This window comes from Bombina bombina, chromosome 4 (genome assembly GCF_027579735.1).
Source record: "Bombina bombina isolate aBomBom1 chromosome 4, aBomBom1.pri, whole genome shotgun sequence".
NCBI classification, from domain to species: Eukaryota; Metazoa; Chordata; class Amphibia; order Anura; family Bombinatoridae; genus Bombina; species Bombina bombina.
Genome location: NC_069502.1, coordinates 794,744,105 through 794,767,955, shown reverse-complemented (window position 1 = coordinate 794,767,955; position 23,851 = coordinate 794,744,105). Strand labels below are relative to the sequence as shown.

Here is a 23,851-nt window from a genome sequence, read left to right as displayed (position 1 = left end):
TTTTCTTCTCGTCTTTTCATCAATTATGTAGGGACGTACAGTTCTTGGTAATGTCACTGTTGCGCCATATTTTCTCCACTTGATGATGACTGTCTTCACTGCTATATCTAATACAAAAAAAGCCAAAAGAGCCCAGCACCAATCGTCCTCCAATCTGTTTGTATGCAAGTCACTGTGGAGTATCTGTAACCCCCAATATTATAGCCAAACAATGTAAATAGTGACAGCAGTACCACAGGTATCAATCAGGTGAATAATTTAATGGGAGAACCTCAAGACCATAGGTACATGTGACGTTTCGGACCTACATGGTCCTTAATCATGCATAACAAACAGGTGTGCAAACACAGTTGATATCACTAGCCCTGTCCAATAACATTGCAAACCTCTCATTGGGGATTATTAACCCTTAAAGTGCTTAAAAAGTGCAATCTTACAATGAACAGTGACATCTAGTGGTTACAAAAGATTATTACAATAGACTTTAAAACAAATCATAAAAACAAATGCAAATCATAATCAATATTCAGGCCTTGGGGATGTAAAGTATTGAGGAATTGAATCCACCATACTTCTTTCTGTTTTAATTTTAGCTCCTTAATGGTGGTATGCGATCGATGACCTGAAAACAGAGTTGTCTTACTGAATGTCCCTTTTGAACAAAATGTGCAGACACTGGTAATGTCGCATACTTAGACCTAATAGATGTCTTGTGTTCACTAAACCTGTCTCCGACAGCTCTAGTGGTTGCGCCTATATAACAAAGCCCACATGGACATTTCGGCAAATAAATAGCATACTCTGTTTAACATGTGAAAAGGCCATTAATTCTCAATTGTTTCCTTTTATCATTCTGTGCCAGTTGTTTGCCTTTAATGATGGAATTGCACTGTGCACGATGTAGGCAGGGATAACATCCTTTCTTGGGTGTAGTTAAATAGTCAATGGTAGTTTTTTTTTGTGCCTACATCTACTTTTACTAAATTATCTCTGAGATTCCTTACCCTCCGATATGATGGCATAGGGAGCAATTTAAACATTTCCAAATTAGGATTATATTTGGGCAACACATACCAATGTTTTCTAATAATCCTAAAAATCTAATTGCTATTGTTACTATATTCAGTAGAGAAAACCAATCTTTCAGCATTTTTATCTTTTCTTTTATCAGTACTGACATCACTCTGTGTCAAATTGATAATAGTCTGTCCAATCATATGAGTGGGATAGCCCCTATTTATGAATTTCTTACCCATAGTTCTAAGTCTGGATGGTAATATTTTCTCATCACTTACTATCCTTTTTGTGCACAGAAACTGGCTCTTTGGTATGGATTTAAATACATTATCTGAATGGAAGCTATTATACCTTAATAAGGTGTTTCTATCCATGGGTTTCACATATAAATCAGTGGCAAGTAAATTATTCTCTTGATATACTGTGGTATCTAGAAAGTTAGTTTCATGAATTGAGTGTATAAGGGTAAATTTCAAACCAGACATGGCAGAATTAATAGTGTCAGCAAATGATAATAAGGACTCCAATGTGCCATCTATATAACTTAGCCACAGCTTGCAGTTTTGATTAAACAAACAATTATTATAAATGAACTTCTCCTTAAACCCACTCATGAAGAGATTGGCGTATGAAGGGGCAACATTGGAGCCCATAGCTGTGCCCCTCTTCTGCATGCAAAATGTGTCCTGAAACAAAAATTAATTGCAATGGAGCACAAGTTTTAACAGGTCATGAAAAAATCACATTGTTTCATATTATATTTTCCACTCTTTTTCAAAAATTCCCCTACAATGGACAGTCCTGTCTTATGGGGAATGGAGGTATAGAGACTCACCACATCCAAAGAGAAGAGAATATGATTTTCTTGTATTTCGACAGTTTTAATTTTCTCCAAAAAAAATCCCCTGTATCTTTTAAAAAGGATTTCTGTGTTTTAACCATTGGGAAAAAAAACCTGTCCAGGACAATAGAGATGTTAGAAAATACAGACTCAGTGTTAGCAACAATTTGGCGACCAGGCAGGTGGATAAGGTATAAAAAACGGATGTTTTTTTCCATGAATATTCATATACTGACTTAGTAATGATGTTATTATTAAGAGCCCTATCCAATACCATTTGAACTCTTTTTGTATAGACAACAATGGGTTATTATCCAAAATGTCATATACCCGTCCATCTGATAGTTGTTCTAATATGTCCTGAGTATAATACTCAGTATCAAGGATGACCACCGCTCCTCCCTTGTCCGCACTTTTAATTGTGATGTTTTTATTCTCTTTTAATGTATCAAGTGCTGCTTTTTCCTTTTTAGTAAGGTTGTGGCATAAAGGTGTATATTTAAGACTCAACTTCTTCATTAACCCAAATACATCATTCTGTACAAACTTAATAAATGTTTCCACCCCCGGGGTGTTATGAGATGGTATAAAATTTGATTTTTTTATATAAGCCTAGAAATTTTAAATCAATGCTTTCAGTATCAGGTGTACTAGTAACATTATCAGAAACCATTTCTCTTACGTTGGTGTGTCCGGTCCACGGCTTCATCCTTACTTGTGGGATATTCTCAATCCCTACAGGAAGTGGCAAAGAGAGCACACAGCAGAGCTGTCCATATAGCTCCCCTCAGGCTCCGCCCCCCAGTCATTCTCTTTGCCGCTCTAAACAAGTAGCATCTCCACGGGGGTGGTAAAGAGTTTGTGGTGTTAGTTTGTAGTTTTTATTTATTCTATCAAAAGTTTGTTATTTTAAAATAGTGCCGGCTTGTACTATTTACTCTGAAGCAGAAAGTGATGAAGATTTCTGCTGAGAGGACTATGATTTTAGCATCAGTAACTAAAATCCATTGCTGTTCCCACGCAGGACTGTTGAATACAGGAGAACTTCAGTTGGGGGGAACCGTTTGCAGGCTTAACTGCTTCAGGTATGATCAGTCATTTTTCTAACAAAACCCAGTAATGCTAGAAGTAATCCCCATAGGGAAGGTAAGCCATGTTTCTTAGACTATGTATAAAATGATGGTTTAAATAAAGGGCTTAGTTGCTGGTTGACACTATTTTGGGCTTAATTGATTGCTTCTTAGCATAATTATTTATAGTTAGGTGTTTTTTGTGACTTATAAAAACGCTTATGGGGTTTTTTATTCGCCTGGCATATGATTAGACTCCTAATCTCCTCAGAAAGGCCCCAGTACTTTGTAATGCAGAGGGAGGAGGCCTCATTTTCGCGCCTCAGTTGCGCAGTTGTTTTTGACAAGACAGTTCATGCAGCCTCACGTGTGGTGTCCAAAGACTTCAGAGGGACTTCAGACAGGCTTATTTCTACTCCAAATAATCCTTAAGGACTGTAAAAGCCTCAGCAGAAGCTGTGGCATAGTACTGTAGTGTGTTTAACCGGTCAAATTCATGTTTTAGCTCCGGTTTGGGCATTAAGGGGTTAATTGAGCTGAAAATTTTAGGATAATGTGGTGAAAATTTCATTAAAATCGGATGTTTCCTTGATGGTTATTTGATGTTTTGGTAAAAGTATTATTTATTGCATTTTAGTGCTGTCTAAGTCTGTCAAACATGTCTGAGCCTTCAGATAGCGCTTGTTCTATATGTTTAAAAGCCAGGGCGGTACCCCCATTGAATTTATGTTTGAAGTGTGCTATAGCGTCCAAGCAGTTTAAGGACCATACAATGACACTTAAAAATGTAGCCCAAGATGTATCTTTAGCTGAAGGTAACGAGGAGAGTATTTTATCTTCCCCTTCTGTGTCAACACCAGTTATGCCCGCGCAGGCGATGTCCAGCACATCTAGCGCATCGATCCCTGTTACTTTGCAGCAATTAGTAGCAGTCACGGATAATTGTCTCGCAGCTTTTTTATCCAAACTGCCAGCATTTCCAAGAAAGCGCGATAGCTCAGTTTTAAATACAGAAAATGAGCAATCAGACGCAGCGGATAATTTATCTGTAGTGCCCTCACATCAATCTGACTTGGAGGTGAGGGAGGGCCTGTCTGAGGGAGAAATTTCTGACTCGGGAAAAGTTGCTCAGCAGACAGAGCCAGATACTATAGCATTTAAATTTAAGCTAGAGCACCTCCGCGCCCTGCTTAAGGAGGTTTTAGCTACGCTAGATGATTGTGACTCCTTGGTGGTCCCAGAAAACTTGTGTAAAATGGACAAGTTCTTAGAGGTCCCGGTACACACTGATGCATTTCCGATACCTAAGAGGGTTGGCGGATATTGTGACCAGGGAGTGGGAGAGACCAGGTGTATCTTTTGTTCCCCCCCCCCTATATTTAAGAAAATGTTCCCCATTGTTGACCCCAGAAGGGACGCGTGGCAGATGGTCCCTAAGGTGGAGGGGGCAGTTTCAACACTAGCTAAGCGCACCACTATACCAATAGAAGACAGTTGCGCTTTCAAAGATCCTATGGATAAAAAATTGGAAGGTTTGCTTAAGAAAATATTTGTTCAACAAGGTTTTCTTCTTCAACCAATTTCTTGCATTATTCCTGTAACCACTGCAGCAGCTTTTTGGTTTGAGGAACTAGAGAACTCCCTACAGAGGGAGACCGCTTATGATGAGGTTATGGACAGAATTCACGCCCTGAAGTTGGCTAATTCTTTCATTACAGATGCCGCTCTTCAGTTAGCTAAATTAGCGGCGAAAAATTCTGGTTTTGCAATCGTGGCGCGCAGAGCGCTTTGGCTAAAATCTTGGTCGGCGGATGTGTCATCCAAAACAAAATTGCTTAATATTCCTTTTAAGGGTAAGACCCTTTTCGGGCCAGAGTTGAAAGAGATTATTTCTGATATCACTGGAGGAAAGGGCCATGCCCTTCCACAAGATAGACCTTTCAAGGCTAAAAATAAGTCTAATTTTCGTTCCTTTCGCAATTTCAGGAACAGACCCGCTTCTACTTCTACAGCCACTAAGCAAGAGGTTAACGCTTCCCAGTCCAAACCTGCATGGAAACCCATGCAAGGCTGGAACAAGGGTAAACAGGCCAAGAAGCCTGCTGCTGCTACCAAAACAGTATGAAAGGGTAGCCCCCGATCCGGGAACGAATCTAGTAGGGGGCAGACTTTCTCTCTTTGCTCAGGCCTGGGCAAGAGATGTTCTGGATCCCTGGGCGTTAGAAATTGTCTCTCAGGGGTACCTTCTGGAATTCAAGGACCTTCCTCCAAGGGGAAGGTTCCACATGTCTCGCTTGTCTTTAGACCAGACAAAGAGACAGGCATTCTTACATTGCGTAGAATATCTTTTAAAGATGGGAGTAATACACCCAGTCCCAACTGCAGAACGAGGACGGGGTTTTTACTCAAACCTGTTTGTAGTGCCCAAAAAGGAAGGAACTTTCAGGCCAATTCTGGACTTAAAAATCCTAAACAAATTTCCCAGAGTTCCATCATTCAAGATGGAAACTATCCGGACAATCTTACCGATGATCCAGGAGGGTCAATATATGACTACCGTGGATTTAAAGGATGCATACCTGCATATTCCTATCCACAAGGATCACCATCAGATCCTAAGGTTCGCCTTCATGGACAAGCATTATCAGTTTGTGGCTCTTCCCTTCGGGTTGGCCACTGCTCCAAGAATTTTCACGAAAGTGCTAGGGTCCCTTCTAGCGGTTCTAAGATCGCGGGGCATTGCAGTAGCACCTTACCTAGACGATATCTTAATACAAGAGTCGTCTTTTCACAGAGCAAAGGCGCATACAGACATTGTGTTGGCCTTTCTAAGATCTCACGGGTGGAAGGTGAACGTAGAAAAAAGTTCTCTGTCCTCGGTCACAAGGGTTCCCTTCCTGGGAACAATAATAGACTCGGTAGAAATGAAAATCTTTCTGACGGAGGTCAGGAAGTTAAAACTTTCGAATTCCTGTCGAGTTCTTCATGCCAATCCTCAGCCTTCTGTGGCTCTGTGCATGGAGGTAATCGGTCTAATGGTTGCGGCAATGGACATAGTCCCCTTTGCCAGAATTCATTTGAGACCACTGCAACTGTGCATGCTCAAACAGTGGAATGGGGATTATGCTGATTTGTCTCCCCAGATACAAATGGACCAGAAAACCAGAGAATCGCTCCTCTGGTGGTTGTCTCATGATCACCTGTCTCAGGGAGTTTCCGCAGACCGGAGTGGATCATTGTCACGACCGACGCCAGTCTCTTAGGTTGGGGTGCGGTCTGGAACTCCCTGAAAGCTCAGGGTCTATGGTCTCGGGAGGAATCTCTTCTCCCGATAAACATTTTAGAATTGAGAGCGATTTTCAATGTGCTCCAGGCCTGGCCTCAGCTGGCGGAGGCCAAATTCATCAGATTTCAGTCAGACAACATCACGACTGTTGCGTACATCAATCATCAGGGGGGAACAAAGAGTTCCCTGGCGATGAGGGAGGTATCCAAGATCATCAAATGGGCGGAGAATCACTCCTGCCATCTATCTGCAATCCACATCCCAGGAGTAGACAACTGGGAGGCGGATTATCTGAGTCGTCAGACTTTTCATCCGGGGGAGTGGGAACTTCACCCGGAAATTTTTGTTCAACTAACCCAACTATGGGGTTTTCCAGAACTGGACCTGATGGCGTCCCGCCAGAACTCAAAAGTTTCCCTTTACGGGTCCAGGTCCAGGGATCCCAAGGCGACATTGATAGATGCTCTAGTAGCGCCTTTGTCATTCAATCTGGCTTATGTTTTTCCACCGTTTCCTCTTCTCCCTCGGCTAGTAGCCAGAATCAAATAGGAGAAGGCTTCGGTAATTCTGATAGCTCCTGCGTGGCCTCGCAGGACTTGGTATGCAGACCTGGTGGATATGTCATCGGCTCCACCATGGAAGCTACCTTTGAGGCAGGACCTTCTAATCCAAGGTCCATTCAAACATCCAAACCTAGTTTCTCTGCAACTGACTGCTTGGAGATTGAACGCTTAATTCTAGCTAAGCGTGGGTTCTCTGAATCAGTTATAGATACTCTGATCCAGGCTAGAAAGCCTGTTACTAGGAAAATTTATCATAAGATATGGCGAAAATATCTTTGTTGGTGCGAATCCAAGGGTTACTCGTGGAGTAAGATTAGGATTCCAAGGTTGTTATCTTTCCTCCAAGAAGGATTGGAGAAAGGATTGTCAGCTAGTTCGTTGAAAGGACAGATATCTGCTCTGTCTATTCTGTTACATAAGCGTCTGGCAGCTGTGCCAGATGTGCAGGCGTTTGTACAGGCCTTAGTTAGGATCAAACCTGTTTACAGACCTGTGGCTCCTCCATGGAGTCTAAATTTAGTTCTTTCAGTTCTTCAAGGGGTTCCATTTGAACCTCTACATTCCGTAGATATTAAGTTACTATCTTGGAAAGTTTTGTTTTTGGTTGCTATTTCTTCTGCTCGAAGAGTTTCTGAATTGTCTGCTTTGCAGTGTACCTCACCCTATCTGGTGTTCCATACAGATAAGGTTGTTTTGTGTACCAAGCCTGGTTTTCTTCCAAAGGTGGTTTCCAATAAGAATATTAACCAGGAAATAGTAGTTCCTTCTCTGTGTCCTAATAAAGTTTCTAAAAAGGAACGTCAGTTACACAATCTAGATGTGGTTCGTGCTTTAAAATTCTATTTAGAAGCAACAAAAGATTTCAGACAAACATCATCCTTGTTTGTCGTTTATTCTGGTAAGAGGAGAGGTCAGAAAGCAACTGCTACCTCTCTTTCCTTCTGGCTGAAAAGCATCATCCGATTGGCTTATGAGACTGCCGGATGGCAGCCTCCTGAACGAATTACCGCTCACTCCACTAGAGCTGTGGCTTCCACATGGGCTTTCAAGAACGAGGCTTCTGTTGAACAGATTTGTAAGGCAGCGACTTGGTCTTCACTGCATACATTTGCCAAATTTTATAAATTCGATACTTTTGCTTCTTCGGAGGCTATTTTTGGGAGAAAGGTTTTGCAAGCAGTGGTGCCTTTCCGTTTAGGGTACCTGACTGTTTCCCTCCCTTCATCCGTGTCCTAAAGCTTTGGTATTGGTTCCCACAAGTAAGGATGAAGCCATGGACCGGACACACCAATGTAAGAGAAAACAGAATTTATGCTTACCTGATAAATTTCTTTCTCTTACGGTGTGTCCGGTCCAAGGCCCACCCTGGCGATTTAGTCAGGTCTAAATTTATTTTTGTAAACTACAGTCACCACTGCACCCTATGGTTCTCCTTTTTCTCCTAACCGTCGGTCGAATGACTGGGGGGCGCGGAGCCTGAGGGGAGCTATATGGACAGCTCTGCTGTGTGCTCTCTTTGCCACTTCCTGTAGGGATTGAGAATATCCCACAAGTAAGGATGAAGCCGTGGACCGGACACACCGTAAGAGAAAGAAATTTATCAGGCAAGCATAAATTCTGTTTTTATTGCCAAAATAGGCTTTCAACCTAAGCAGCCTAAAGAATTTAAACAAATCCTTATCTAGTGCAAATTGATTGAGTCCTTTAGTGGGACAGTATGATAGTCCTTTGGGGAGGAGACTATGTTCCGTTTCAGAAATATTTACAACCAATATCTAATGCCTTGGAAATTATTTTGTACCCTTCTCCTGACTGATACCTTTTAACAATGAGATCCCTCTGATGTTTTGGAAGCTCTCTGCGGACCATGGCTTTTGCTATAGGATGCAACTAAGAAAATGTCAGAAAAAACCTACTTCAACAGCTGAACTTTATTTGGGGTTAATCAGAGGCACTTTAAATGATGGCAGGTGTGTACGGACTTCTATTTAACATGATTTTGAATGTGATTGCTTAATCAGCTACATCCCCAGTTTTAAGAGGGTGTGCACATTTATGCAACCAAATTTTTTTTTTGTTTTTTTTTAATATTTTTTATTGAGGTTGTTATATACAGCATATAAGACATGGTCTTTCACATATATAAGCAATATACAAAACATTAGCAACCCAATTGTATTTATCAAACTGAAATATAACCAACTATAATATAAAGGATTACTTATAGAGCATATTTAGATAGAATGCATGGTCTAGAGTTTGAGTGATTGCAATCAATTAGTTTATAGTGTTCCAACTAAATAGCTTTAAACCGCTAATCAGAACAGCTTGAAGTTATATATGTTGCCCCTTGGGCGCTATAAACCTATATAAATGAACCTCTGGGAAAGAGACCTCATTTTGATTTAGCGATTGGGAAGGGCACTTTCAAATACCTCTATGGTTAGGCAAACATTTACAAAATTTTGGGAAAATTAAAGTAGGATGCATTTTCCTTAGTTTAGCAAGTAAACTATGGGGGGGGGGGGAGGCAGGAGGTTAATAGTAAAATAAGAGGATTTTTAAAGATTAACGTTAAAAATATTATAGAAAACTAGGTAGGCCTATCACTATTCAGATGGACTCTGGCTATTGGGTTTGGATTCATTTTGTACTATATCAGCTTTGCTAAAGCACGCATGTAAAGGCTTCAAGGGATTTCAGTGTACTGTCATAGGGGTTTCATATCTCCTCTGTAGGTCATCCAAGGCAAAAGTTGTCATCTCATAAGACTAGGTGGAAAAGGCACTTATTATATTATTTTATTATCATCAAGTGTTATATAGTACTGTTAGATTAGTATACCTATATTTATATACATATCATAATCACACACCCATATATATGTATATACGCATGTGTATATCCTTAAAGGGACACTGATCCCAAATTTTTTCTTTTGTGACTCAGATAGAGCATGAAAATTTAAGCAAATTTCTAATTTACTTCTATTATCAAATTTTCTTCATTCTCTTGGTATCTTTATTTGAAATGCAAGAATGTAAGTTTATATACCAGCCCAGTTGTCCTTGCTGATTGGTTCTGAACCCAACAAAAAACTTAGATGCCTTCTTTCTTAAATAAAGATAGCAAGAGAACGAAGAAAAATTGAGTAAATTAGAAATTTGCTTAAAATTGCATGCTCTATCTGAATCATGAAAGAAAAATATTGGGTTCAGTGTCCCTTTAACTTTAGGTATGGTGGATTTTTCTGTCTGCATCATGTAATGAGAGAATATAGCAAAGAGTGTGAGAAATCTCCCAACATGTGTACATGAGAACTATTATCCGTAACCATAAACATCATTCAGTACTTTCAAAATATGATGTTATCAAGAATCTCAGTAAAGGACACTTATAGACATATTATAGGCTAACTTACTTGCTTCAAATATACCAATATATCCACGTCTAGGTAGACTGCTCCAGCTGTAGGTAATCAATAGCATAGGTCTAAAAGTAGCTTAATATCTATGTGTATGTATGTATATATATATGTATGTATGTATGTATGTGTGTATGTATATATATATATGTATGTATGTGTGTATATATGTATGTGTATATATATATATATATATATATATATATATATATATATATATATATATATATATATATATATATATGAAGATAGAGATGCACTCGCAGGACTTCCACAAAAAAACTTTTATTTAGGAACGTTTTCGGGGTTCACAACCCCTTCATCAGCATGTGAATCCCGAAAACGTTCCTAAATAAAAGGTTTTTTGTGGAAGTCCTGCAAGTGCATCTCTATCTTCATATATGCTTTGTATCCTTGCACCCAGGCAGTTAACCTGTCGTGGGCTGAGCTGGAAATTGGCTTGTGTGTATGTATATATATATATATATATATATAAACATGTTGGTATGTAACATGTGCCTTATATAATTATTAAACCTAACTATATAATTATGAAAACTATATATGTGTCCTAAGAAAGCCTACTAGGTTCATGCTAAAATGTCTAGAGATGTGCATAGCTATGTAATGACTATTGTGCAGCTTCATAGAAGCCCAGAACATAGAATCTATTAATAACCTATTATGCAAGTTCGATCAATGGAAAAATAACATTTTACATAGGTAACAAGAGGGTACAATCCAGTTAATATAACATTCACATAACCTCAGTGCGCAGGTGAGTGTATGTGTTCAACATGTCTGAGGGACGCAGTGCGCAGGTGAGTGTATGTGTGCAACATGTCTGAGGGACGCAGTGCGCATGTGAGTGTATGGGGCCTATTTAACAAAGGTCTGTCGGACCTGATCGGGTTGAATTGCGGCAACGTCTGTCTGCCTGCTCAGAGCAGCCGGACAGGTTATGGAGCAGCGGTCTTTAGACCGCTGCTTCATAACTGGTGTTTCAAGCTCCATACGGAGCTTGATAGATATGCCCCTATGTGTGCAACATGTCTGAGGGGCGCAGGTGAGTGTATGTGTGCAACATGTGTGAGAGACGCAAGGCACAAGTGAGTGTATGTCTGTCTGAGGGGCTCAGGTGAGTGTAGTTGTGTGATGTATCTGAGAATCACAGGTAAGTGTACATGTGTGACATTTCTAAGGGGTGAGATTTTACAATTTCCTTGTGTTTTTCAAAAAAACTGAAATGTGACCATATTTACATGATCTGTGCAGGTGATGTTAAGACTGAAGTCACACTTAATACTGAACAAACAAATGATCTGTTTGTAAAGAGTCAACAGGAAGCTGTGAAGCAAGAAATCTGTGACAATATCAGTACAGGTGAGTGCTTGTGTGTGATGTTTCTGAGGAACGCAGGTTAGTGTACATGTGACAGGTCTGTGGGATGCAAGTTACAGATGAGTGTATATGTGTGTGGTGCATGAGGGACATGGGTTACCAGTAAGTGTGCACATGTGTGGTGTGTGAGAGAAAAGGGTTACAGGTAAGTCTGCACATTTGTTTTGTGTAAGAGATAATGGTTACAGGTGAGTGCATGAGGGACATAGTTTACTGGTGAGTGTGCATGTATGTTGTATCAAAAAGATGAGGGTTACAGGTGAATGTGCATGTATGTTATGAATGAGACGTGGGTTACAGATGAGTGTGCATGCAGGTTGTGGCTAAGATACCTGGATTACAGGTAGGTGTGCAATACACAAGCCTGGAAATGGGAAAGATAAAGAGGGCGACTCCTAGTGCAGAACAATTAGGTATAACAACCCGACAAGCCGTTCCCAACAGGTGGATACTCACAATGTGTGATGCACACAATAGTGCAAATGAAGCATACTGGGTATATTACAGTGGCCCAGTGCACATATGAACCAAGGTTATTCACTGCTCCAGTGGATGGGTGCTTCTGGCAGCAAATAATACAAGGGAGACTCCAGTCGAAAGATAAAAAATTACTTAATAAAAATATATTTAAAACAATTACAGATTATAAAATATACAAATATAATCAGTAAAACACGCTACGCGTTTCTCAGCGCTAACCACGCTTTTTCCTCAGGCACGTAATACTGATATGTAACTGGAGTCTCCTATTTATGTGATCATTAACCAATGTTATTTTGGGCTACACCCTGTTTCACAGGTGCTGTGTAAATTACTATGAGAACACACTTGTAAAGAAAAATACAATGTATCGTAACAAGCTGTTCAATATTGAAACAAAAAAATAGAAACAATTGGATTGCAGGGTTATAATCATACATAATAAAAACAATATTCTAAATGTTATTCATTAATACACGAACTATAAAATAAGTTGGAGAATGGTAATATATGGCCGCTCAGCCACTACCCAAAATGTTAACAGGAGGTTTGTGTCCGTGAGCCAATCATAGCACACTCTTGGACCGAGACTTTCCATAGCAAATGTTTCTCTTGTAAAGGTGTATCCAGTCCACGGGTTCATCCATTACTTGTGGGATATTCTCCTTCCCAACAGGAAGTTGCAAGAGGACACCCACAGCAGAGCTGTCTATATAGCTCCTCCCCTAACTGCCACCCCCAGTCATTCTCTTGCAACTCTCGACAAGAAAGGAAGTATCAAGAGATATGTGTGTTTTTTCTTGGAAACTAAACCCCTTATACTATTTACATTACTATTACTGCAAAAATTGCACTAGAATGAATGATAACCAAGCTTACAAATAAGAAATGTATTGTGCGATGTTGTTAAACAGAATGTACGGCATGTACATATTATAGCAATACCCGGCTGCTCTGCCAATCAAAGTGATCTTACTGGGGGTGTGTGACAAAGAGCCAATAGCAACGCCCTATTAGCAGAACTATATAGCGCAAATGTATATCAGTGTCTAAATGTCTATAATGTTTTACTCCTATATGTAATACATTGATCTTACTACGAAAAACACATTCTAATAAATATATGTACAACTTACATGAAAAGGAATGTCTTATTAAATAAATACGAGTCATAACAACATTATAACCATATACAGCCAATAGGCCAAACGAAGAGGTCATACTGGGGGTTTGTAGCAGGGAGCCAATGACAGCATCCTATCAAGACACTGTGCAGCGCAAACATCCGATAGTGTCAAAAAGCACAAATCGCTAACTCATATGTCAAATGTAATATCAATTACCACAAAAAAAAGCAAGTACAGATAGCTTCAAGAATGAAAAAAGGAAAAAATAATAAAAGCAGCCTAAAACAAATAAACCAGATAAAATAACAGACTCTGAAATATAATAAACATATAAATACATATCAGAGTCTAGAAACAATGTAAAGTATATAGAAGAATACACAAGCCGCATGCTAGAGAGTTTAAAAATTATTTATTGTCAAAATAAAAATATAGTAAATATGTCAAGTCTAAGGGCAGGTGTTCTGTCCAAGTGACGCTGGCTACTGGCGAGTGTGCATATATGCCCAGTCTGAGTAGCTGGTTACAGGGGAATGTGGATGTATGTTGCGCATGTGTTACATGGATCACATATTAGTCTGTCTGTATGTAGAGTACATGATACCATATTTGTGGTGTCTGCAGTGCCTGTTTCACAGATGAGTGTGCATAATAAGTGAAAATCAGATAAATAACTTATGTTTCTGGGTGACAACATGATTTTATTTATATATGTGAGATATTGATACATCCCATGGATACTACAAACTACTTACACATAAGTGAATTCTCACTGTACAGGTTATATGGATGTGACGCCTTTAGGTGGCTCAGCAGTTGAGCCCGGGGAAGAACCGTATAAGTGTGATCAGGTGAAGACTGAGGAGGATGAAATTCCTATAAATACTGCTACAGGTTAGGAGCTCATATTAAGTAAAGGGAAGGTTCTGTGATGGTGATATTTTGTCTCTTGTAGCAGTTATGTTTCTCAGGTAGTTACACGGAGGTCATGGTCAGTTTATTCCTTTGTGTGTTCCACTGCTGTGGATTATGGTGACCAGGGGTTGGATCTCTGTTGCTGGATATTCTAGGCAACCTAAAGGTCAAGTAACTACTGTGTGATCAGTTCATTATCTCCTTCATTACCTATGTATCTTACAAACATCGTTTAAATCCATGCTCTGAATATGGATTACAGCAGTGATTGACAAATCTAGACGCCAGTGGTGCCTTGAACTTAACCCCTGGCAGCCAGATTTTGATCTCCCAAAGTGTCCTCACACTTGTCTCACTGACCACTATTAGCCATTACCAGCACCTAAATTTTGCCCAGTGGGCTGGTTAAGTTCCAGGCCGCAATAAAATAAACTACAGGCCCCAGAATACTGCGTGGGTTGAGGGGGTGCGATTTTGTGGGCTGTTCACATGAACTTTGTTGTTGCACCGAGGCAGAGCTGCACGGTGAGAGTCATCATTCAGAGGGGAGTTCTCCTGTCAGTGCGCCATGTGTGTTTGTGAATGGCTCATACATGCCCTAGCATATATTTACTCTTTCCTGGCTCCCTGTCTAGCCATGGCTTTTTTTGAAAAAGGACTCGGGAGGAGGTTACCACTGCTAGTAGTGTAATGACACCACACTGCAGCCGCCCTGTTTGTTTCCAAAGTAGGCCAATTTCATACCGCACTATGCACAAATAAAGCTAGTTCCTATCCCAATTGATGTCAGTGGTAACCTCCTCCCGAGTCCTGCACTAGACAGGGACCTGTGGGGATTGAATGGGAACTCATACTTTTCTTCATAAATGGAAAGAGTCCACAGCTGCATTCATTAATTTTGGGAATTCAGAATCTGGCCACCAGGAGGAGGCAAAGACACCCCAACCAAAGGCTTGAATACTCCTCCCACTTCCCTCATCCCCCAGTCATTCTTTGCCTTTCGTCCAAGGAGGTTGGCAGAGAATTGTCAGAAGTTTTCGATAGTCTCTTATGGAGGGTAGTACTCTTCGAAATAGGACTGGAGTTTTAAGTAGTCCTGTCAGCCTCTCAGTGAGAGCCTGGATGAAAGTTAGAGTCCGGAGATGCAGGGAGAGTCTTTCTGCAAAACCATCCCGACTCATATTAACAGCTCCACAAGCAATCAGCGTTGACGAGTTTCGCTGCCTGTTTCTTCTCTCAAGTCCATGTCAGAAGCAATGCTACTATCTGCCACACTTGAAGGGCCGTGTTCCTGTTCCACGGCGTCAATTCCGGTAAGATCGTTTCATTTTACTTTCATCATGGATGTATTGTAATTGTAACTGTTTATCCCAGGGGTGCTACAACCTTTTGGGGGTAACTTTAGCTTAGGGTCTCAGTGAAGCTCCTTTTGTATCTTGGAATCAAGGGTTAATATCTCCTAAGGGGGGTTATTGAACAGGGGGGTTTGTAATCATGTTTGTTACTTGATTCTGTCTGCTATTGTGTAGTGATACTTCGGCTGATGGCTATATTTGGAACATAACGGCCTATGTCAAGTGACGCGGCCTTTACGGTCGGGCGCGCTTTTTCATGGACTGCACGGTTTACCTTGTGACCGGGCGTGGTCAAGTTTTTGGCTCTATTTCCGCATTCCTGACCATGTGGCGACTGAAAAATTCTGGTCTGCTGGTGTCTGGTGCACAGGAGGTTGTGAGTGCCCCAGCCCAGGGGTGTCTCTGAAACAGATTCTACTTGTGAAGATTCCGAATTGGCCCAGGTGGTACATGCCCATTAGTTATGTTCCGAATGCCGTTTTAGAGTGCTCTCTTCCTCGGGATCGGGGAGTCAGGGGACTGGCGTGCCTTTGTGTTTTACTGAGGCACGTTTTGGCGTTGCTGGAGGATCCCGCTCTTAATAGGTCTGGGAACTCTGTCTTCCTATTCGAATGGCTTGCATGATTAGACATAAGGGATGAAGTAATCTTCTTATAGTCTTTATTTTTTGAGTATCCTGTTAGGCTTGTCCTGCAGGTGAGTCCGTTCTTCATGGGTGATAGCCTACAGGTTGCCTTATCTTTTTTATTTTCATCCAGGATGAAGGATTTAGGTCCTCTTTTTGTTTTGTTTAAAGCTCATGTTTTTGTAATATTTCCTTCGGCAACTTTCTTCTATGGAATTAATACTTGCGATGTTGCTATTAACCCCTAAACCGAGGCCCTCCCGCATCACAAACACTATAATAAATTAATTAACCACTAATCTGCCGCTCCGGACATCACCGCCACTTAAAAAATTTATTTACCCCTATTCCGCCGCTCCCTGACATCGTCGCCACTATAATAAACTTATTAACCCCTAAACCGCCACCCTCCCGCATCGCAAACACTAGTTAAATATTATTAACCCCTAATCTGCCGTCCGCCCACACCGCCGCTATAATAAACCTATTAACCCCTAAACTGCCGCCCTCTTGCATCACTACATAAATATATTAACCCCTAACATAGCCCTAAGCCTAAATCTAACCCTAACATAACCCTAATACCCCCTAACTTAAATATAATTAAAATAAATCTAAATAAACCTTACAATTATTACCTAAATAACCTATTTTAAAACTAAATACTTACCTGTAAAATAAAACCTAAGCTAGCTACAACATAACTAATAGTTACATTGTAGCTAGCTTAGGTTTTATTTTTATTTCACAAGTAAGTTTGTATTTATTTTAACTAGGTAGACTAGTAAGTAAATAGTTAACTATTTAATAACTACTTAGTTAAAATAAATACAAATTTACCTGTAAAATAAAACCTAACCTGCCTTACAATATAACCTAACATTACAATAAAATAAATTAATAAAATATAATTATCTAAATTACCAAAAAATAAACACTAAATTACACAAAATAAAAAACAAAATTATCAAAAATAAAAAATGAATTACTCCTAATCTAATAGCCCTATCAAAATAAAAAGCCCCCCCCAAAATAAAAAAAAACCTAGCCTACACTAAACTTCCAATAGCCCTTAAAAGGGACTTTTGCAGGGCATTGCCCCAAAGAAATCAGCTCTTTTACCTGTAAAAGAAAAAATACAAACAAGCCCCAACAGTAAAACCCACCACCCACACAACCAAACCCCCAAAATAAAAACCTTATCTAAATAAACCTAAGCTAAACCATTGCCCCGGAAAGGGCATTTGGATGGGCATTGCCTTTTAAAAGGGCATTTAGCTCTTTTGCCATACCCTGAAAAGGGCATTCAGCTCTTTTACGAAGTGCCCAAACCCTAAGCTAAAAATAAAACTCACCCAAAAAAACCCTTAAAAAAACTAACACTAACCCCCGAAGATCCACTTACAGTTTTCGAAGTCCGGACATCCATCCTCATCCAGCCGGCAAAGTCCACATCGAAGCGGGCAGAAGTCTACCTAGTTAAAATAATAACAAACTTGCCTGTGAAATAAAAATAAATCCTAAGCTAGATACAATGTAACTATTAGTTATATTGTAGCTATCTTAGGGTTTATTTTATAGGTAAGTATTTAGTTTTAAATAGGAATTATTTAGGTAATAATTGTTAGTTTTATTTAGATTTATTTTACTTATATTTAGGGTTAGGGTTAGACTTAGGGTTACGTTAGGGTTAGGTTTAGGGGATAATATATTTATTTAGTGTTAGTGATGTGGGAGGCCAGCGGTTTAGGGGTTAATAACTTAAGTATAGTTGCGGCGACATTGGGGGCGGCAGATTAGGGGTTAATAGTAAATAATAGTAAATAACGCTAAAAATTTAGCGTTACCGCACTTTCCATAGTGCTGCCATTAAAAGTTACCAAAAGACCTTCTTGTGTTGTGCGTTATGGTGCGTTAGACTCCATACCGCACAAAAGCCAAGTCCTGGCTTGACATGCTCGTGCATGGTTTTCCCCCATAGACATCAATGGAGAAAAAGTGTTGGAAAAAAATAACACCTGCAATTGCGGAATGGCGATCGCTATAACGCAATCCCCATTGATGTCTTTAGAATATAAAAACTTAACACCCTAACATAAAACCCTAGTCTAAATACCCCTAATCTGCCGCCCCCAACTTCGCCAACGCTAAAAGGTATTAACCCCTAATCTGCTGCCCCCCGACATCACTAACACTAATTAAAGTTATTAACCCCTAAACCGCCCACCCCATCGCAAATACTAAACATATTAACCCCTAAACCACTGCCCCCACATCACAAATACTAAACTAAACCTATTAATACCTTAACCGCCAAACACACACATCACAACAAACTAAATTAAGCTATTAACCCCTAAACCTAACACCTCCTAACTTTAAATTAAAGTTACAGTTTTTTTATTTTTGGTGTATTTTATTTTGTTAAAATAGTAATGTTAGGTTTATTTATAGTTTAAGGTTTTATTTATCTCAAAGGTAAGTTTTTTTTATTTTTTATTTATTTGAACTTACCTGTGAGATAAATGAAACCTAAGCTTAAACTATAAATAAACCTAACATTACTATTTTAACAAAATGAAATATACCAAAAATAAAATAAAATTTTACAAAATGAATTTTTTTAATAAAAACTACTACTTAAAAACAAACTAACTAACATATAAAAAAATAACAATAAAAAAAATAAAAAAAATCTAAGATTAAAAAAAATTATAGACGAAAAATTAAACCTAATCTAATACCCCTATAGAAACCGCGACAGGGATCTCTGCTCACTCCCTTCAACCGCACTAGCGGCTCCATCAGCCTGAGCCTGTTTGTTGTGCTACCAGACGCTCTGTTCCACTGAAGCAGGATTCGGAGTAGATCTACAAAAAGCAGTATCGTCTATCTTATTTACTTTGTATCTAGTGCTGCTATACTTGTGACGGTGCATGTGTATAACACACAAGATTGAATCCACTACTAATAAAGCCTCCTAAGCTTGCTAACACCTTACTTCTGCATAACCTGTTAACCTGACAAAAACTGCTTATACGCTATTTACCTCTTCAGGTTTGCCAGAATATTATCTCTCCATCTACCAGTTGTTAATACCGGTTTCTATCCTCCATGTTAACCAGTTATATACTGAACTTTCCTCCAGTTAAACAACCTAGCTGTAAGTTCCTGTATCATCTCTCCAAAGAGTTGACCCTAGTCTAGGATTAGAATAGGGTTCAGTTAACATCATTGAACCCAAATCATTTATGAGACTGAGTGGCAATTCATTGCAATTCATACTAGCCTGACACATTAGCATGCACTGGTATTACACAGTGGAGCGCAAATATCTCTTTCATCAAAGCGATATTTAGCGCTCAACTTTTAATCTGGCACTTAATAAGGTAGAGGATGGTAAAATAACAGATCTCATACTTTCAGATCATGTCCTGATTATTCTGAAGTTAATACTATTTGACAAAAAGGGAACTCGTTTTATTTTCCAAAATTTCTTTACAGATCATTACCATTTAAAGAATTTTTGATAAAGAAATGGGATGAGTTTTCCTTGAACAATATCAATCTTTGACCTGCAAACCAACTTTTTGTGAATGTTTATATATGAGTATAATACTTTATTTTACATGTACTTTTGAAATTTTTATTGCAACCCTTACATTTTACTTCAGGTCTCAGGTCACGCTAATTCTTCTAGTACTATTTTATCATTTTAAACTTGTAATATGAGCAGTACTTATCGCATTCACAATTTCTATTAAAATTATAGGGCGTGCTAAAGATATTTTGGCTGTGCTTATCCTTTTCTGCTAAATCTGTGGACTTGTAGTATTAATTTGTGTGCTTATTTGAGCATGGTCCAGTGATATTGCACCCCGCACTATAATTAGTGCTCCACTTGTAATTTGGGCTTATAGCTGGTAATTTTCAAACAGTTTTCAATTTTGGTCTACTGCGTTATGATGTTAACATTACAGAAAATAATATTTGACGTCTTAAATTTGGTAAACAGAGAACTTGTCTATAAATCTATTTTATAAAGAAGATAAACATATTTCTTTCCAATGGCATAGATAGTGCACGTTTCCATTCATTACGGGTTGGGAAAAACACCCCAACCAGAGCTTAAATATACTCCCACTACCCAAACTCCTACAGTCATTCTTTGCCTCTGTATCAAGGAGGAAGCAAAGATAGTGCTCTAAAGAGGACCTGATCTAAGTCCTTTAATGGGTAGCTTCCCTTCAAGTAGGACTGGGGTAATGCTGTGTCCATGTAATCCTCTTGAGTAAGCGTTTTCGTAGCTGTTGAAGGTCACAGGGAGGCTTCTCTGTTCTCTCTCCACCAATCTATACTACCCCCCACCCGGCAACCAGGGTTAGTTACTCTGCTTTCCTGTCTACTCAGGTCCTTGCCAGAAGTCTGGATGAAGCTGGCAGACCTGGAGGCGCTGTGTCTGCTTCACAGCAAGACCCTGGAGGGTAAGTCCTTTGCTTTCTTTTTTATATTTTTGATTCAACAGGGGATCTTTATCTAGGGCTATATATATTACATACATACATACATACACAGCACCAGGAGAACGTGACCGGCACTGATTGACTCCCTGCGCATGCGCAAGGGAGCAGCATAGATGGCGGGAAGTGTGAAGACTAGAGGAGAGACTGTCACTGCCATGCCTCCTGTCATCTGATCTACTTGAGCCCGGAGCAGTGTGTAGATAGAGTACTTATTACCATATAATTATCCCTCTGGCAGTGTTGTGTGCTTAATCATTGTGAGTTCCCATTTGGCATAATTATCTCCATTGTTCCATCTATTTGGTTGATCTGCACATGTGGTTTCCTTTGTTGTCTTGACTCTCCATTACAGACACACATGGCGGGGATATACTGGAGTGGGTGTACTGACACACCATATTATGTCAGTCTGCTTCTATTAGCACATTGGGGTGCTTTTTCAAATGTGAGTACCAATTTGGCTTGAGTGCATAAGCTTTGTCTTTTTTGGTTTGGTGATTGTACGCTTGAGGGGCCCCTCTCTTCTATTTTACAGTTTATCCATTATCTTGGAGTGCAGCCATCATTCACGCTGAGGACATACCTGATTTTGTGCACTATCACAGTGACTTTCAACATGGGACTTTGATTATTTGTATGTTAATAGTCGGGCTGCACGATTAATCACGGATGTGGTTTTAAACCGCGATTAATCGCCGCGGTTTTAAAACCACGAGAGTACGCCATTTTAAAAAAAAAAATCCTCAGATTGTCCTGAAAACGGAGGCGGAGAGGGAGGATGAGTGACAGACCAGTGTGCGGCCGTGGGGGTAACGGCCATTTTGGAAGAGATTGAAGAGTGTGTGGGAGTCATCTGGGAGTAGTGTGGGGGTGGTCAAGCAGTGGTATGGCGGTGGGACATCTCAAAGTTGTGAGCAATAAAGTGAGTATTGTACAAATACTTTATAGTGCCTTACTGACTTTTTTTTTTTTTTTTTTTTTTTAACTTCTTTTGTGGTTTGTATTTTTATGCTCCAAGAGTGCATTGGACATTGAGAAACATGTACAGTAAGATTCTGTATTGTTAAATAAACGTTTTATTGAAAAATGAAGGTGTTATAGTAATTTTTTATAAAATCGAGATTAAATCGCAATCGCATTTTTTTTTTTTTATCGCAATTTTTTTTTTTCCCACCCATATTGCCCAGCCCTAGTTAATAGGTACAAGTGCCATATATTGAATGAGCTGTGTATGTTGTTTCTTTTACAAGATACGACGATTCCACGGATTTCATCCTTACTTATGGGATATCGCCTCCTGGTCAGCAGGAGGAGGCAAAGAGCACCACAGCAGAGCTGTATATATAGCTCCTCCCTTCCCTCCCACTCCAGTCATTCTATTTGCCTGTGTTAGTGATAGGAAGAGGTAAAGTGAGGTGTTAGTTATAGATTCTTCAATCAAGAGTTTATTATTTTAAAAGTGGTACCGCAGTGTGCTACTTTGTCCTGGGGTGTAGCCTAGACCAAATCAATCTCTTCAGTATCAAAAGAGAAGCATTCGGTGGCTTTGAAGCAATGGGAACTTGTGGGATTTTATTCTCACTGTGCCTCCTATACATGGTTTGCTGCCGTACCTGCAAAAGTCTGACTAAAGGAGGCTCAGAACTTTTTGTTATTTCCACAGGCCAATGTGAGGAGAAATTGAGGACCTCGCAAGCCGGGTGGATTGCCTTACTGCTGGGCAGAGTTTTCAGGTAAGTGCTGAATTTTTATTTTCTGCAGTAGATACACAGAAATATTTGGCACTAAATATATATATATATATATATATATATATATATATATATATATATATATATTATATTCCTGGGTAACTTTCCCTAAGTGAGGGTAAGTTATTGGGCAGTTGCTGCTAGGACGGGTGGAGTGGCTATTTATAGTCTCGCCATGCTCCCTGCTCCCATCGGCTTGTATAAAGGAAAATGGCCACCTGGGAGGTTCTTTTTAGTGCAGCTTAAAGTGTGTGAAACTTCATGGGCTTCCTGCAGCTTACATTATATGTTTGAGGCTGACAGGAAGTTTAATTCTTTTTACCCTACGGCTTACACAAGATTACCAGCCGACATGGGGCTATTTGGTCAGTTTAGAGTAACACATGATCTCCTCCCAACGGCTTTCACTGCTAAAAATTAGTAGCCGACTGGGAGGTTATGCTAGTTCTACACGATGTTCCTGCTCCCGATAGTCTAACCAATTAAACTACAGACTGACAGGGAGATTTATTTCTCTTTCCCTAGCAGCTTACAATACTTTGATTTCCAGCCGACAAGGGGTTGTTTGTGTTCCATATACTTATATTGCAGACTGACAGGGAAATTTATTTCTCTTTCCCCAGTGGCTTAAGATACTATGGTTACCAGCCGACATGGGGTTGTTTGTGTTCCGTATAATTAAATTACAGACTGACAGGGAGATTTATTTCTCTTTCCCCAGCGGCTTACAAGACTATGATTAACAGCCGACAAGGGGTTGTTTGTGGTTAATATAATAAATGGATGTTTCCTATCTCTGCTCCCGACGGCTTATACTGCTATACTTGGTAGCCAGGGAGGTTATACTTGTGCATCATGAGTATGTGATGTCTGCATGGTGTGTGTCTCTGCTCCCAACGGCTCGCAATACTAGATTTAGCAGCCGATAGGGAGGTTATACTATTTACATGCGAGACTGTTATGCCTGAAGGGTGAATGTCTTTGCTCCCATCAGCTTCTTATTCTAAATTAGCAGCCGACAGGGAGGTTGTTTTTCTGTTACACACTCATGTGTTATGTGTGTCTAGTATATGTCTCTGCTCCCATTGGCTTACTATTAACAGCCGACAGGGAGATTGTTTTCCTAAACTTGATGGTATTTGGAGTGATTGGGGCCTGTTTGTATTCCTTCGGCTTACATTATTGCAATTAGCAGCCGACAAGGATTATAATGCTTCAGTGTAAGAGTTTTCTTGAGGCGGGCTTCACTTCCTACGGCTTACAATACTTAGTTAGAAGCTGCATGGGGTGTTGAGGGCATTCTGTATTACATGAAATGTACTGCATACTTCTGAACTTATACTGGATTTTAGTGCTCCCCGACGGCTTCATTTTGTTATACTTGAGCCGTCCGGGAGATTTAGTGGTATACACCCACGATGGTCGGAGATACTAGTTTGTGCCGTTTTCGGGCGCCTTCGCTATCCATAGAGC

The 23,851-nt window shown here is 39.8% G+C and overlaps 1 protein-coding gene across 4 annotated transcripts in view; it reads left to right on the top strand.

Moving 5' to 3' along the window:
- The window catches only part of LOC128656998 (gastrula zinc finger protein XlCGF57.1-like), a 149,518-nt gene that overhangs the window by 102,251 nt on the left and 23,416 nt on the right, over window positions 1-23,851 (top strand). For 3 of the 4 annotated variants that reach the window (XM_053711211.1, XM_053711210.1, XM_053711212.1), the window contains 2 exons: window positions 11,477-11,584; window positions 13,990-14,103. In XM_053711211.1, coding sequence (XP_053567186.1) covers window positions 11,477-11,584; window positions 13,990-14,103 — 222 coding nt within the window. The remainder of the gene's footprint in view (window positions 1-11,476; window positions 11,585-13,989; window positions 14,104-23,851) is intronic. The other variant, XM_053711213.1, reaches the window with a different exon arrangement.